The sequence below is a fragment of the Corvus hawaiiensis genome, chromosome 2 (genome assembly GCF_020740725.1).
Source record: "Corvus hawaiiensis isolate bCorHaw1 chromosome 2, bCorHaw1.pri.cur, whole genome shotgun sequence".
Classification (NCBI taxonomy): Eukaryota; Metazoa; Chordata; class Aves; order Passeriformes; family Corvidae; genus Corvus; species Corvus hawaiiensis.
In genome coordinates, this window is record NC_063214.1 from 1667981 (window position 1) to 1685466 (window position 17486).

Here is a 17486-nt window from a genome sequence, read left to right on the forward strand (position 1 = left end):
AAAGCTGCTTTGGTGCAGTCATAATATTCCTTTATACATTTACCTTACCCACCCACCCAGAAACAGAGCTCATTCACACAGAGATGTGGAGCAAAAGCTTATTTAACACGTTCCTTATTTACCTCCAAGCAAGTGATCTCACACCTTCACAGATCTAAAGTGAGGGCATGAAAAATGGGCTTCACCCTCAGCTTTGAATTTACTTGGCAGCAACTGTAAAAATAATCAAAATACCATTTTCTTTTCAGTTGTAGAAGGACTTCCAGTAATTTACCTTGGGATGTATCATTCAGGTCGGCTTCAAATACCTTCCCCAAAAATGCTGGCTTGGAATCTTTTAGCTAAACAGGCTTCTGTGTAATGTCTGCATAATTAATTTTTCACTGTTGTATCAGATCCTTTGTGTTCAAAATACTTGGAGAGCTGCCTGGTTGGGACTTTGATCCAATTCTAAACTGTCACATCCAAACAGTTTGTTGGAGTAGGAATCCTTTCCTTGGACATTTGTGTGCCCTGAGTTTGCGTTACCCAGGCTGGAGAGCTCCAGGTCTGGCTTATTTTACACAATAACCAAGTCAGGCTGTGTGTGTGAGGGAGGCAGTTGTGTTTCTGCTTCAGTCCGTGGGCACAGTGCGTGGAGAGGGGACAGAAATGTAAATCCAGCTGGCAGGTCTGAACAGGGCTTTTACAACTATTTTTACAACTCGATTTGCTTCTCTCCTTGTGCTTCAGGAATGCAGAGGAGAAAAAATTGTGTTGCTTTGCTAGTGAAAACGTGTGTCTTGCTCTGAATATATTGACTGGTGGATTTTTCCACAGGCTTTGCTTATCCTTTCTTTCCGTGACAGGTCCAGGTTGCAGTAATCAGCCCAAAAAAAGGAGAGGTGAATCCAGAAAAAAAACATTTTCTCTCCACCAAAACCCACCCATGTCTTTCAAAAGCAGCTTGAGTTGTTAAACATGTAATAAATTTGTTAGCAATTTAGAATAAACCTGTCATCAAAGCAAAGGTTTTAAATATTTATTGGAGGTTTTGAATGCTTCACCTGTTCTTTGTTAGTTTGCAGTACAAGCTGGGCAGGCTCTGCTTAGAAGAGACACTTCAGTTCATTGGGAGGAATACTTCAGCTGTTCCATCTGAACTGTATTTCTGTTTGTGGGATGGAATTAAATTGTATTTGCTTCAGAAGGACACAAGCTGCTTCCCACAAGTGCCAGGGATGGCTCCTTGGCTGGGCAGGGCTGGCGGTCTCCTCACATGATGCAGATTGAGGGAAACTGCTAAAAACCAGATTTTCTGTATAAAATGCAGATTTTCCATAGTTTTATCACAACAATGTTTGTTGGAGCTCTCTTTTATTGCTCCTGAGTCAGGGTGGCTCCTGTCATTCCTTTGACACTGGAATAGGAACACTGACCCCAAAGAGGGTAAAGGATATTGGAAAGGAATTGTTCCCTGGGAGGGTGGGCAGGCCCTGGCACAGCCCAGAGCAGCTGTGGCTGCCCCTGGATCCCTGGAAGTGTCCAAGGTCAGGCTGGACAGGGCTTGGAACAGCCTGGGATAGTGGAAGGTGTCCCTGCCCATGGCAGGGGTGGCATGAGATGATTTTTAAGGTCCCTTCCAACCCAAACCGGTCTGGGACTGTGATTCTGTGAAAATGTAATTTAAGTTCCGTTTCGCTTGAACAGTCTTACTCAAGACTTGTACTTCTTGCACTTCTCTTTTGGAAAAAAGCTGGTTTTCTTTGGAGCATTTTCTGAAATTCCATTTGCTGTTTCGAGTAACATTTCTGTGAGGTTTCTGGTAAGAGGGCAAGTAATTTCCTTTCTGCACATCTCTGGCTGTGCCTTGTTTCTGCATATGGGATACATTTCCTGTTCGATTTCAGGTCTGTTTTGACCTGTCAATTGACATTGACTTCAGAAAGAAACTGTGTAAGGACATTGATTTAATTACCAAGTAACAGGAAATCTATTTGGAAAAGTTGCACTTTAATCCCAAGGATACAGTGTTGCTTTGGAGTATTTTTATTTTCTTTTTATCAATTGTCCATTATTTTTTGCAAATGCAAGATTTCATGTGCTGGGCTTGCACATTCTCCCGAGCCTCCTGTTCTGATAACAGTTGTTTCCATTTTTAACCACTTATTGTGGCTTTGAGGGGAAGTCTCTTAGGAGTGCTGTTGGAAAAATGACTTTTCTCTTTGAACTGAGTTGCTTGGGAGTCAGATTTCTGTGGGGAGAGTGTATTAAAATATCCATGCAGGTTTTCACGTCCTCAGTAACTTCGTTTTGGGTTTTTTTTCCTAATTGAAGTTAAAATAGTTCCACATATTTGGCCAGGGTTGTGTGCTATGGTCAGTGTGGATGTAAGGGACAATTCAGTGGAATAGCTGGTTAAATGAAATGATTTTGATGCCAGATCAGTGCTGAGCATCCTCTGAAGCTGCAGATGTTTCCTTCTTTAATATTTTCTGAATTTCTGTTTCTGGGAATTCGTGATGCAAATCCCTGTCTGTTTTCTCCCCATTTGAGTGTGTTTATGTTCAACTGCTCAAATTGGAGCAGTAATTATGTACTTTCCTGGTTTAGATGAGTGTATTATTGGCCCTGGAGGACTATTTACTTTCTTTAACTGGAGATTAATTTTTTACAGTTCAGTATTTCAGCAACACAAGCATCAACATTTTGCTGCATTAGAGAACAAGTTTTATTTCCCATTGTCCACCCAGCACAGAGTTCTCGGTCATGCACAATGCTGCTATTTCTGGATAAATACCATCTTTATTATCTCCTTTGTACATGTAAACCCTCAGTTTGGTAATAGATTGATATAATTTTGATGCATTGTCATCAATTGAGGCAGTGAATGCTCTGTAAGAGTTCTTCAAGCAGTGATCCTATTTTTTTCATCTTGCAATCACTGGGTATTTCTTTGTAAATCTGTGTAAATTGTGACATAAGAGGTTTGTTTAGGGATCTGTGTCATGCTGCCTGAAACGTATCATTAAACAAATTTAGGAGCTGAAGGAGTTTTGCTTCAGCAAAATGCAAGCTTGGAGAGTTTCTCTGAAAGCAATTTAATAAAGAGAGACGAAGTTTGTTACTGATTTTGGATGCATTATTCCAAATAGTCCTTTCATCTCCCACAACTAATAATTTCTGCCAAATTAAGACTTTTCAGCTTAAGAAAGAGCAGTGCACAGGAAATTACCCACAAGAGGAGAGAAAAATATTTATGGCAGCGACACCACAGAGTGTCTGTTTAATAGTTGGTGCTTTTCCCCCCATTTTGTAGGTGGATGGCAGGGATATTTTAGGTCCTTGTCACCCGGTGTGTGTCCTGCCAGTACCTTTGACCAACTCAGGTCCTCAGTTCCCTGCTGGTGCACCCAAGCTCCTGCTGCAGGTTTAATCTCAGTTGGAAACTCTCTGCTGGTTTTGCTCTCCAGCTGCTTTTCAGTTCACAAAGCAAGGAGTCTAAATAAACCTTTTTCTTTCCTCAGGTGGTGCGGGATTACAATCTCCAGCTGTTCTTACAGGAGAACTCCGCGTTCCACAAACCTCAGCCTTTCCAGTTCCAGCCAAGTGACAGTGACACTGTAAGAGCCCTGTGAATCCCTGCAGTTGCTTGGGCTTGCTCTATTTTAAAGCAGATTGTTATAAATGGGGAGAGAATCACTGGTATCCCAATCTGGTTTAACCCAGTGCTGTATTTTTGGGAGAGAAAGGGAGAGTGGCCTTGGTTGCAGGAGGTGGGTGATGGTAAAAAAAGCATCAAACAGGCTCTACATCATCCACAAAAGAGCAGAATCTTTTTTTGGCATCCAGATTGTGACTAACAGTCCTGTGTTTCACTGCTTTCAACCTAATTCCTACTAAATTTTGCTGCCTTTTTATCCTGCTGCAAGGTTCTCATAATACTCACTAATACTGGGTTACAACTGTGCCAAATAAAGTGTCCCTACACACCTGAATTGCTCAAGGAATACTTAGAGATACATGTAGAGAATTACTAAAAATAATACTGTTAAAACACTGCGTTCCAAAGTAATATCCAAGAATCTTATCTTGGTTTCTGTGTTGCTTCCAAAGCAATCATTAATGACATTAAAATTGAGTGAATCAGAGCATGTAAGTGCGTTTCCATCCAAACAGCACCTTGATTAAAGTGGGTTCTCGATGTCCCATTGACATTATTAATGTTATTTTAAGAATCAGCTGTTTAAAATAAGTTTGGATCTTTAAAAAATATAAACCTCTTTTTACTTGAATTCATTAGTGAAGTGACTTGGGCAGTCTTGATCCGCAGTTCAGGTGACTCGGATCAAGACTTGTATAGGAGTGATTTTCCCAGTCACCCTGATATGTCTGCCAGGGCTTCCTTTGAATTTCCCTTTTAACAATCTCTGATTTTGATTTTTCTTCCAGAAAGAGTCGGTTATTCTCATAAATAAACGTTTGGAGCATTCTCTTGGGTGGGATTGTTGGGGTGTCCTGTGCAGGGCCAGGAGCTGGACTCGATGCTGCTGATGGGTCCCTTCCAGCTCAGGATATTCTGTGATAAAGTTTGAGGTTGTTCTTGATAACAGTGAGCAGAATCTTTCTGAGTGTCTTTGCTCTGCCTCTCTAACATTTGCTGCTGTGTGTTCTCGTCCCTGTGCACTCCCTGCATCCAGAGTTTTAATGCAGTTCAGCTGGTGGAGATTGAGCCCTCACCTGTCAGTGCTATGAGAATGACCATAGCAGAGGTACCTGGGGGTGTTTCTGGTCAGCCTTGTGTTATCCCTGTGCATGTGGGATGCTGAATTTACACTCTGGAGAGGTGGCAACAGAATGCACGATCTCTAGATATATAAAACAGAAAAAAAGGGAAAAAAAAATCATTTTTCACAATAAGACTTCAAGGAGGAAAAATGAATTTAAGGGTGTTATTTGTGGGGGGCAGCTTCACACTTTTCCTGTGCTCTTGCACAGGGTTTGTAATTGATATTGTAATCTTTTGGGGGCATGAATTAAAATTTCTCAGCTCAAGACAGTGCTGTGTGTAATTGGTTGCTGCTGCACTGTGAGAGGGGAAAGGTGTCTGACAACTGCAGGCTCTTGGTGTGCACTGATGAAATGCAGCCCTATTGCTGATTTAGTTTTGCTCCTTTTCCACAGGGCCATCCCCATGGCCAGTAGAGCTGTAAGCCACTCCCATTAAACTCCTCAGTGTGAGAAATGCCAGGATTCTGTGCAGTGGTTCTTGTGTGGGCTCACAGGGTCCACGTGTACTGCTGGTGCAGCCTCACTCCAGGAAATTTTAAGAAGCGATGAATGGGTCGTTCATGTCTCAGTTCCTCACATGCAGCGACTCCTTTGCTTGGTTAACCCACTTGGGCTGCAGAATTCCTGCATTTCCTCAGTGCACTGCAGCTTCTAAAGCTTCAGCTGCTTAGGCTGTACCAGTTTTCCCCAAAATAATGAAATTATGCTTCTTTACGATCCATATGATTCTGCTCAGCTAACAGGATCCTGCCTGGGCAATCCCATTTTTAATCAATGAGTACATGAGAATGAAGGCTCTTGCTCAGGCTTTGAATTGGTCAGAAATTGGGTGTGTTCTAACTGATGGAGCAACATTTAATTGCAGGAGAACAATCACCAAGCATTCTTTTGCCACGTGTTCTGTTTGTGGATGTTCTGCAGAGTTTATCAGAGTTCTGGTTATCAGTTGGCTTTTAGTTTCTGTGGGTTGTGCATGATGATTTTCACACCAAGGACTGAAAGAACCAAGTAGAGTCATAAATAGATCTCATCAAAAGTTTCATATTAACCTTTTCCAAGAACAAATTGTGGGCTCTCTTTGGGCTGATCCACTGGGACTGGGCTCAAAATTTGGAGTATTTTAGTATTACTGGAATGGAGCTGTGAGTGCTGTAGGCAGGAAGAATGTTATAAACCATATGGATATGGAGCTCTGAATGGAGAGCTCTGATTTGTGGTGTAAATTCCACTTTTACATGGTCCATCCCAAACTTTGGTTTTATAAGACAAGAGCTGTTCCCAGGATTTCTGTGCAGTCCTTGAGTCAGGGACACGTCAGTTTGCTTTCAAAATGATCCCAGAGTGCACAGCCAGAGCCTCCAAAAGGATCTGTTCCTGAGAAAGGAAGGAATGAAACAATTTTCCAGCAACTGCCAGGATTTTTGATCCCAAATATCCCAGTTGCACTAGGTGAAATGTACCCTCTTGAGTGCCCACAAAGAGAAAACCTCTTCAAAATGTTTTACATGAATCAGGTATTTTCCATTGTCTAAGAACTTTGCTTTGAGCTTGAATTGAGGCAGTTTTTCATGTTACTAAATTATTTAGATTCTTTCACTGTCTTGGTTCATTTTGATGGACATTCTTACTTTTAAAAAAGAAAGTTTTCAAAAAAACCCCTAAAACAAACCACTTAGCCTTAAAGAAATGGTTTGTTTTAAAAATATTCAGAAAGAAATGATTGATCAGTTCCTAACAACCTTTAATCCTCTCCAGAAATGAATTCCCAACGTGTATTTATAGACAGCAAAGTGGAGAATGGAAAAGAGTCTTTTAAAATACCTTTATCCTCCCAAGGAAACCCAGTCAGCACATCTTGGCCTTCCACAGAGGCTGCTGTGAGACTCCACAGTTTAATCACCCCCAATCCTCCCACGAGGAAAGGGATATTTATTAATTCCACAAAAATCCAGTGTGTGGAAAACGCACTGTCCCCATGCTCACAGATAAGCCATGAGAACAGGGCAAAAGAAAGAGGAAATTCGCCAGCTTTTCTCTGTTTCCTATTTGGAAAAACTTCTTTTTCCTTGATCCTGGGGTTATCACTTGAGAGAGGGGGCCAGGTGACACAAAAGTGTCCCTGGAGCAAGAGGAGAAGGGCCCTGAAAAGCTGACACTTCATTTTTGGGGTCTTCTTCCTGTTTTTCATTCACTGTTTCCTCAGAGCATGAGGGAGAGCTGTGGCCCAGCTGATTTGTTCCACAGCTTCTTGACATGAAAATAATCTTCTTTTTCCCTCTTAACTTGCACAAAAACGCCTCAGGAAGTTCAGTGGAAAGATTTGCAGTTTCCCTCCAAGTAATTTGGCTGTTTTACGGGTAGATTGTGAAAATAAGGATGAATTTCCCTTCACTCTCAGAAGATACATCTTGGAGTTTCTCAGAATCGTCTATGAAGGAATTTTATATAAGTTACATAAACAAGTACAAAGGGGCCCCATATTTCTGTATTTACAGTGGTCTCTTGTTTTAATACCAGAACAGACTGGGTTTAAGTACAACTTTTTTGAACCTAAACATAAAAAAAAGATTTAAGTTATTATTTAATTTTATCAACCGTTTAATGCCAGAACAGACTGGTTTTAAGTATAACCTTTTTGAAGCTACATATATATTAAAAAGAGCTTATTATTTAATTTTATTCAGCATTAAGAATTCTTTTTGAGGAGAGTTACAACCATTCAGGTCAAGAAATGATCAGTGGGTGCAAGTGGGCAAAGCTCTGCCTTCCCTCTGTGACTTGACCTGTCTTGTGCCTGTCTAAAACTGATTTTATTTAATCCCTCCTGCCACAGTTGTGCTTAAAATAAGAGCTGAGATCTAATATTTATATTTGAGGTTGATACTGAAGAAAATGAAAGTTTTGGATCTACTTTGGGACTTAGCTTAGGTTGAATGTGAGTGTCATGTTCTCTAAGTATAATGAGCTGAAATTGGCTCCCACCCTAATGGATTTTATTTTAATTTTCACTGCCTAGTTGACTTTATTTTAATTTTCACCACCTAATCTTAATTTAGAGAGCATACAGTTAGAATTCTTGGGGTTTTTGCACTCAGGAAACGCAGTTTAAGCAAAGCTCTGGGTGATTTCTAACAGTGAAGATCAGAGAGCAGAAGTTACACTTGAAAGAAGTGGCCACTTAAAAACTAGAAATTTGTTTCTATTTCATTGAAAGTAGCTACAAATTCAATTTTTTCTGTGTCAAACTTGATTTTAAAAGTCCCTTTTTTTGCCTTTGGTTACTTAGTGAGGGCAATTTTTCTGTATTTCTAATAGATTTTTGAAAAAGTTGGCTGGGAATGCAGCTGGTGTGAGGGCTGAGGCAAATGAGGATAATTATGAGGGTGAGAATGGAAGTAAATTAACAAAAATACTCTGCACTCTAATTTCAATATTAATTGCAGTGAGAACAGTAAAAACCTTTAAAAATAAATAAGATTCGAATTAATTTTAAAAATGGGATGTGGCTTTTCATCTCTTCTCTGTAACAGAAGTTCTTGATACAGAAACATCAAGGCCTAGGAATAACAAAGTTGTGTTGATCAATGATATTTAATAAAAATCAATACTTACAGAGAAAAAAAAAACAAAACAAAAAAACCCGAAACAAACAAAAAAATCCCAAAACCCAAACTGAAACAAACAAAAAACCCACAAAACCCAAACCAAACCAAAAAAACCCCGAAGCAAGCAAACCAAACCAAACCAGCCCTGCCCAGTTGGATGTTCCTTTTCCTTCGGCAGCCCCATCAGTGCTTCATTTATTAGATTAATATAATATTGTTCAGTACTAATAATATATTACTGATTTGTTCATTTAAAAAGCAGAATGTGGTTCTGTAAAGCAGCAGTAATAGGTTGGCTTGGATTTAGCCTTATTGTAACATACAGGTTATAATAGTAGTGGATTGAAGTCCTTTTTTATTATTCTGAGGGGGAAAAAACCCTAAAAAATCGTAATTTTTAAAGATGTGGAGTGTCCAGTTTGAAATGTTGGAAATTGACTGAAATATGAGTCAGCCCCAGCTCACTCTTGGCTAAATTAAAATCAAATGAGTTCAGCAATAACAGACTAAAAGGAGCCCCAAACTTGGCTCACGATTTTCTCAGAACTGCTGAGTTTAGCAGTGAGTCGTGTGAAAAATGTCATGTGTGTTCCTTCCTCCTCCCCAAAGTGTTGCTCTGCAGCATTGGCATGGAAACTTCTTGTTTTCACCTCTTTAAGACAAATGCCCGGTTTTCAGATGTGTTTCATGTCAGTGCTTTGCATGCAATAAATGTTCCCTGCTTTGTGCCTTGGTGGAAGTGAAGTTTTTTAGGCCTCAGCCACAAAAATAAGGAACGTTGAGGCTCAAGAGCCAATGTTTTCTTGCTTTCAAGACAGGGCTGTGCCATCTGCTTCCAGATATAACTGGATAAATAAGAATACAGGCTGAGTTTACCTGCTGGGAGGCAAATCCTGCACCTGCACCAACATTTCAGCCCAAAATGGAGAAGTGACATTTGTCTGCAGCCTGAATGCTTTTGTTAATTTAAGAAACAGCGTTGCTGCCCCTAAGCTTTTTAGCTGCTTGGAGCCATCCAGAACTTTCTGTTGGTTTACTGATCGAATTTTTAGCACTAAACACTGTTTTCATTGTAATCCAAGCCGTGAGGGAACAGCAGAGTGTCCATCTATGTTTAGCTCAGGTTTTTTGGCTCTCCCTTCATTTCTTGGCCACGAAGAGTGGGTTTGGTTTCCCTCTCTTTTTGGAAGAGGTTAAATTGAGTCATTGGACGTCTTGGCACCACCAGATTCCAGTCCTGAAAACACTTCAGGTCAGCATCAGACCCTTCAGTTCCTCCACCTTCTTCCCTACAATTTGGACTTCGATGTCCACATCAATCTGGTTTAGCTCCTTTCTTCTCACCTATTCTAATGGCAGCTGGGTTTTCATTTTCTTGACGTTCCCCTCCAGTCTGTCTTTCCCTGAGGGTACAGAATTAAGGCTTTTCATTGCCCCAGTTTTGTTCTGTTTTATTTTTAGACCTTGAAGCAAGGGTGAGGTCTGCCTGGGTGCAATACTGTTTTATAAGTAACTAATACAAGTTCTTATATTATGTGCAATAATCTGATCCAACAAAATTCCTTTCTTTTTTAGTAGGCCCTTAAGAGTAGCCATGAAGTCAGCATTCATTTTTCTAGTCAAGTGCTTTTGATAAATAGACTAAAACCCAAAATCACACTTGGGATAATGAAAATGATTATCAAGTGACTGAAAAGTCTGGGTTCTTTCCATATGAAAATGAGCTGCTGAGTAGGAGCAAGAGCAGTGGGAACACTGAAAATATGTTATGGGCTGTTTTCACTCTGAGATGTTTAATAGGGAAGAGGGAATGTCAAAGATTTTGCTCAGGTTAAAACACAGGTGGAAGCTGTGGAAGAAGCTGTGTGATAAGCTAGGAAAAAACTGAGGTGAAACGTTATTTTAAGGATCGGATGTGCCTAAATAAATCCACGTGTTGTCCTCTTCAAGTTTACAATGGAGTAGCTTAATAGAGGTAATTAAAGAAGTCAGTAATGAAGGAATATGATCCTATAAATCCACCTCAGTAAAAGCCAATTTACCAATTAAACTGAGGGGATGGGTGAAGAGATCCTCGCCTGAAGCTTCACCTTCCTCCCTGTTCATCCCAGAGCCGGCCCTGTGCGTGTACCTCTCCTCCTCCTCCTCTTCTGGGCTGCTCCACACCTTGTCTGACAATTCCTTGTGCTTGGAAAATAACACTGAAATGGGCATTTCAGACACTAAGAATAAAAGCCAGGTTCAGTTTTGATGGCAAGAACTTCATTGAACAAAGTAACAAGCTGAACCAATTTTGCCTCTTTTTCAGTTAGATCCCCTGATAGGATGTCAACCTAAGATAGTGTTTTTTGCCTCTTCCATGAGGACAGTGCAGTCTAAAGGCCAGAAAAATCTTGTTTTCAGAATGACTTCCATTTGCCTCCTGGTGTCTATTGGTTTTACTCCGGTCTGTGCCAAGTGCTGGTGTAGATGATTGAACTGTCATCCTTCCTTGACACAAATCATTCCACTTTTCCTGCTAAAATACCTGATAACAGCATCTCTTCTTCTGTAACAGCTGGAGGCTTCCCAGCTACCCTGAAAATAATTCCATGTCTTTCTGCTCTCTTACCCTTTCCTGACTAACCTTGGATTTCTCCTGCCTAAACAACCTTTTCATCCTTGTGGGCTTCTTCTCTAGTTTCAAACTCCACCTGATGAAGAAAAATGGTGTCTTTTGAACCATACAGAGTGAGAAATTTGTGACTCGGGCATTTCTTTCACACTTCAACAGCTCTGTGCGTATTCTCTCTTCTTGGGTCATAGTTTATAAGGGATTGTTTTTGGTTGATCTCAGAGGCTGTGCAGGATTATGTCAGGACTTGTGATAAAAAGGAGTGCTGGGGGGTTGTGGATTGCAGTGGCTGACTCAGGATAAAAAATCATAGGGACTGGTTGAAGTTGGAAGGGATCTCTGGAGGTTGTCTGGTCCAGAGCTGGTTGTTCAGGACTGGTTGTATCCAGGTGTCTTTTGGATATCTTCAAAGATGGGACCTATCCCAAATGATTCTGTGACTCTGTTACAAAAGGAAATGATAGAAAGGTTGGGAATGATTTCAGTAATTCCATGCTGGGAAATGTGTCTGTTCTGTTCAGCCTGTAGACAGCAGAGAACTATTTCATCTTGCTTTAGTTGGAACTTCTTGAGGGGGAGAAGTTTACTTTTTGTCATTGACATGACAAAAGCAGGAATAAGATGGAACAATATCAAAAATGTGATTGGAAATTTCAGCCTCTGTTTTGCAGACACAAACTTTTTTGGACAGAAATTCCCATGCTATACTAAAATATTTTATGGCTTTGTGGTTTGATCACAAATTACAAAGAATGGTCACACTAAACCTTTCATCTTTAGGAAGGAATTGTTCCCTGGGAGGGTGGGGAGGCCCTGGCACAGGGTGCCCAGAGCAGCTGTGGCTGCCTCTGGATCCCTGGCAGTGTCCAGGGCTGGGCTGGACGGGGCCTGGAGCAGCCTGGGATAGTGGAAGGTGTCCATGGCAGGGGGTGGGACTGGATGGGCTTTTAAAGTCCCTCGCATCCCAAACCATTCCATGATTCCATGATCTTTGCTTCCTATAATGCCTGTTTACTTTGGGAATTGAATTCTTGTGATCTTCTGGCTTCTGGAGTTGTCTTCCCACAACCCGGTCCCAAAGCTGAGAAGGAATTTCTTGTCCTGTCTTCCTTGTTTCCTAAGAAACAAGATCCCAGGCTGATAAATGTAATACAGAATCACCCTGTAGGTAAACACAGAGGTAGCCCAGGGTCTGGGCCACGACTCATTCCTTGTTCCCTGTTCCAGAGCCGACAGCTGGAGTCGGAGACGGGAACGACTGAGGAGCACAGCCTCAACAAGGAGGCGCGGAAATGGGCGACCCGGGTGGCCCGCGAGCACAAGAACATCGTCCACAGCCAGCGGGTAGGTCTGGCAAAAGCACATTTCTTGGAAGAGGAGCTGCTGCAAGCACCAGGGAATTGTCTGGGGCCTGTGTTCACGTGGGTGTCAAAAGTCTGCTCGGCACTAGGAAAATCCATGAGGAATTTGCTATTAAGTCTAACATCAAGATATAAAATTAGATGTGAATTGATAATTTTATGTCTGCGCCTCAGCTCAGAAGAGCCAAGGGCTGTGTTTGGGCATCAGGCAGCTGGATTTTGGAATGTGTCTATTAGGAGTGAGAATAAAACCAGAAGTTCCTTGCTCTTCCCAAAGAAGCCAGCCATGGAGGAGTCTGCTGTGCTTTCACCACATCCTGCCCGGTTTCCCTGTCATCCCTACTATTCCAACCCTCAAGCATAGCATCAGCTGGGGAAAAACGACATCCAGAACGCTCTGTTGTCTCTGGGAGAGCTCCAGGGAGACCTGAGAGCCTGTTCCAGTGCCTAAAGGGGTTCCAAGACAGCTGCAGAGGGATTTTGGACAAGCGATGGAGGGACAGGACGTAGGGAATGGCTTCCCACTGCCAGAGGGCAGGGATAGAGTCATCACCATTTTTTTCCTGGGGTGGACCTTTGTTGGTCATCCCCAGCACCCAGTCAAACAGTAACTTCCCTGATTGTCACAAATACTTGTCTTTGGCATTTAGTTCATCTGTGCTGTGTTTCCTTGTTCCTGGCAGACCCTGGAAGAGCTGGAATGCCACGGGCCCGTGATGTCCGAGCAAACCCGAGCGGAACTGGAGCAGAAAATAGATGAAGCCAGAGAGAGCATTCGCAAGGCTGAGGTAAGGAGGAGATTCTTTTGGCATTTTCAGTTCCTTACCACAGGGACATCTTTGTTACAGCTGTTGCATTTGGTTGATGGAAATGCCTATTTTCAGCATCAAAAGCCAGGGCATTTTAAGATGTTATTTTTTCCCCCTTCATTTGGTATTTGTCAAATCACTGAATCAACTTCATGAAAGTCCAGATCAGAAGAGTGATATTAAAGACACCTCCTGATGAAGAGTGAGAATCTCTCTACTTGGGCTTTATCTGAAACAGATTGAAAAAGAATCTCAGGTGTACTAATTGCATTCTGCTTGAAGGAATTAATACCAGAAAATGGCGATTTTATCTCTGTCTTCATATTTTTAGGTTCTAGAAGCGACTGCCATGTGCTGTTGTAGTGGGTTTTGATACACAAACTGATTCTGGCTGTTGATGGGAAAACATTGGAAATAATCCTTGTATCTCTGATTTTACTGTGAGCTGCTTTCGAAGGGTTACAGAGGTTTATGAGACCTGTTGTGGGTTAAGACTCGTGAAAAAATTAACCTCTTATTTGGCTGCCAGTGTTGGGTTGGTAAAAGTGAACTGTTTTCATGGCCACTGACTGAAAAACCCCACTGCAGGCAGCAGGAACAGATGAGTGGGTTGCTTAATTAAAACTGTAGAACAAACTTAATTGTTGCAGTGAAGTGCTTCTCATACTTCAGAGTACCTGATGTAATTAGGAATGTGATTTACAGGTAAAGGGGTTAGAAAATACAGAGCAAAATTATTCCTCCTCCTGGTGGGAGAACTGTCAGGCTCCCTTTTTAAAGCAAATGCAGGATATGGTTTTTTAAAACCTAATTCTTACAGAAAGAGGTTTAAAAACCTGTTTTGAGTAAATTATTTCCAACAGACCATACTCCAAAATACTTGTGTATATACATGTGTAGTTAATGATTAAATCTGCAAGGACAGAGAGCATAAGAATAAAAGATAAAGGCAGCAGCAGCAAGAAATAAAATCAGGATAAGAAGCTGCCAAAAAGAAAGATCTCACAACAAAATATTATAAAATTAGAATCAATTACAAATTAAATCAGTCTGGAACTTAAGTGACTGAGGATAGAGGGAAAGTTCCAAAAAGTGGAAGTTTTATAGATAAACATGAATTATTTTCTTCAAGATGTGTTTTAGCTAATACAAATAGTTTCAGCTAATACAATATTTTCCTGGTTTTCCAGTGTGTTGGAGTTAAACCATCCCTTATCTTTCCAATATCTAACACGTGCCCTGTTTTACAAGGGAGTATGGTGCCAATGCCAAGTACTGGAGGATAAAACTCAGTGACTGAGGGATTTTTGCCAACTTGCTTCTCTTCTGCTGCATATTTTAAAGGCATGAAGTTATCCCTGAGTTTTTGGAATGGTGTGGAAACCACTTTGTGGGACTTGTCTGTATTGCCACCAAAGCTGTTTATAGCATAGCATTGTTTATTTGTTTATGATAAGCCAGTAAGTGAGTTCAGGGAGCTTTTATTTCCACCTAGGAATGGCTTTTTCTTTTAGCCCTGTTAGTCCCCACTCTTCTAAGACTGAGCTCAAGCCCACTAATTAGACAAGAGGTTTTTGCACACATAAAATCCTGGAGAAGAACAACCTAAGCTTTGAGCTAAAACCTTTTCTTTGGGAATGCAATTATAATTCCTTCCAGTGTGTGAAAACCAAACATTCCTGCATATTTAGGTGCGACTGATTGAGTTGGAATTACTGAGGGTTGGGTTGGGGTGTGGTATTTGTGCAAGAAGTTATTTAGGTTGTAGGGAGGCTGTGGAGTTTGTTTTGGTATCACATCTGGAGGTGTGTGAGGATGACACAGAGGTTTGATTTTTATTTTATTTTTCTCTTGAAATGCTTGTTATTTTTATGGAAATTTTTATACTTGTTCTGTGCCATTTTGGTTTCTTGAATTATTCCTTTTCCTTTGCAAATCCACTTCCTTCCTTCTTTTCTGTCCTCATCATTCCTGAAGGGGAAGACAACTTCACAGACAGACTGGGATTAATTTTTTCTGGTTTGGTGATCTTCCAGTTGCCTGTTTCTCCTTAGGGAATTTTATATCCCTGACAGATTGCTCCAGTGCCAGTCTCAGTGTGCCTTACAAAGCAGGAGGGGCTGAGTCAGGGCCTTTTAGAGAGGATTCTTTTGGGTAAAGGTTTTTTTTTTCCAGGGCATATTGGGCATAGATGTGCTCATCTCACTGCCCTCTTCCTTGGAGACCCTGAATCCAGGGAAATCTAAGCCCCAGGAGGAACTGAGGAGCTGTTCCATATGGATAACTGGATTTAACAAGCACAGGGATGTGGAAACAGGTGTAAATTGAAAGTACAGCAAAGCAATTGAGTAAAAATGTGGTCAGGATCAGGAAATACTGGAGAATCCCAAGGTTTTTGACTTCCACAAGATGACTGTAAACCCTCAGATTGGCACATCCACAGCTCAGTGGGTTATTTCTCATCTTTTTCTCCCTGGGATAACAGCTATTTTTCCTTGTGATGTTTTCAGGGAGCAAACGCCTTGATTAGAATTGGGAGGAAATTAGGAATTCCAGCAGAGTGCTGCCATGCAGGTGATACATGGCAGATGTGACTGTAACTGATAACCAGAACACACATTTTTGTGTTGAAATTGGAAAATTTGGGGTTTGTTGAAGCATTTTTTTGTTTGTTTGATTGCTTGTTTTAAAAGGAAATGTTAAAATAATGTTACGTTTTGAGTGATAATACCTCTGGCACTGGCAAAGAAGTAAAATTGACTGTAGTGAATGACACACTGTGGAGTTCAGATCCAGAGGGATTCCATCCTTGTCCCAGCAGCATTGAACCACTTTGGTAAAGACAAGCTCTTAGAGCACAAGGTGCTCCTTCAAATTGAAAGTGGCACAGATCAGGCATCAGCTGCAAAGGAGATCAATGAAAAAATTGGGAATTGATACTGAAAACTGATAATTTGTGAAAATAAACCCTTCTTGGAGCTCCTCTCTACTGACTCAGCCAATTCAGGTAATTGAAGTAGAACTTCTGTGTTTTAAGCTTTGATTTCTGTAACAGCAGGAAGGAAGGAAGGAAGGAATTGAGCTTTCCATTTTCCCAGTGCTGGAATCCCTTTATCTTTCAATGACTGGAGACAGAAATTTACTGGGAGCAGAGCCCAATCCCCCCCGGCTGCCCCCTCCTGTCAGGGACTTGTGCAGAGCCACAAGGTCCCCCCTGAGCCTCCTTTGCTCCAGGCTCAGCCCCTTTCCCAGCTCCCTCAGCTGCTCCTGGGGCTCCAGCCCCTTCCCAGCTCTGTTCCCTTCCCTGGACACGCTCCAGCCCCTCCAGGTCCTTCTTGTCATGAGGATCCCGAAACTGCCCCCAGGACTGGAGGTGCCTCAGCAGTGCCAGCAGGGGAGATTTCTTCTCATCTTACTTTTCCTCTCTCAGACCAAAGACCCCAGTGTGGGTCTCCCCGAGCAGTTGAGTTGTCCCAGGGCTGACGTGATTTTTCGCCGGGATGGTGGGAGGTTTCCCCTTGGCTCTCAGGTCTTTGGGCCTCCACAGCAATTAATCCTGTTCCCACTTAATTATAAGGGGATGCATTTTATCTCCTCATCAGGATATGTACAGCTCTCCAGAGAGTGTTTGTACCAGATTAGATCTGGTTAAGGCTCATTGCGGTGCTGTTGGCTTGGTTTGATCAGCTCGGAGATGTGGGGCCATTTTTAATTGTACGTGGAGGGCTGATTTACCCCTCTCCTTGTATTTGGCTGTGGATATTTATTGCTGTGTTGTGTCACAGTGGGAACAAAGCAAATTCCATATGCTTCAGCAAAATAAATGAAATGGAGTCGCAGAATCAGAGGATGGTTTGGGTTGGAAGGGACCTTCAGGATCATTTAGTTCCACCCCCTGCCGTGGGCAGAGACACCTTCCACAAGAGCAGCTTGCTCCAAGCTCTGTGCAACCTGGCCTGGAGCACTTCCAGGGAACAAGGCTCCTAATCCAAAGAAAAGGGGAATTTGTAAAATGCCATTTGCTTCCAGCTCTGGTTGAGCTCAGGAAGCAAAGGCTGGGAGAGCTGTGCAGGGAGCCAGGTGCCATCCCTGCAGGACATGTGTAGGAGCTGTTGCTCTTTCCAGGTCAGCAGATTGAGGACTGGCCTGGGAAAATGCCAGGGACATCCACAGAGCAGGAATTTCAAACTCCCTTGGTGAAAAGCAGTTTAGTGAGGGGGAGAGTGACTTTTTTCGTGGTGGGTAGTGCCAGGACAAGGGGAATGGCTTCCCACTGCCAGAGGGCAGGGTTAGGTGGGATATTGGGAAGGAATTGCTCCCTGTGAGG

At 42.0% G+C, this 17486-nt stretch overlaps 1 protein-coding gene across 2 annotated transcripts in view; it reads left to right on the plus strand.

The window, feature by feature from the left end:
* The window catches only part of FCHSD2 (FCH and double SH3 domains 2), a 123403-nt gene that overhangs the window by 90184 nt on the left and 15733 nt on the right, over window positions 1-17486 (plus strand). The window contains exons 10-13 of one of the 2 annotated variants that reach the window (XM_048294390.1): window positions 3507-3602; window positions 4680-4751; window positions 12217-12333; window positions 13034-13138. In XM_048294390.1, the coding sequence (XP_048150347.1) occupies window positions 3507-3602; window positions 4680-4751; window positions 12217-12333; window positions 13034-13138 (390 nt within the window). The remainder of the gene's footprint in view (window positions 1-3506; window positions 3603-4679; window positions 4752-12216; window positions 12334-13033; window positions 13139-17486) is intronic. The other variant, XM_048294392.1, reaches the window with a different exon arrangement.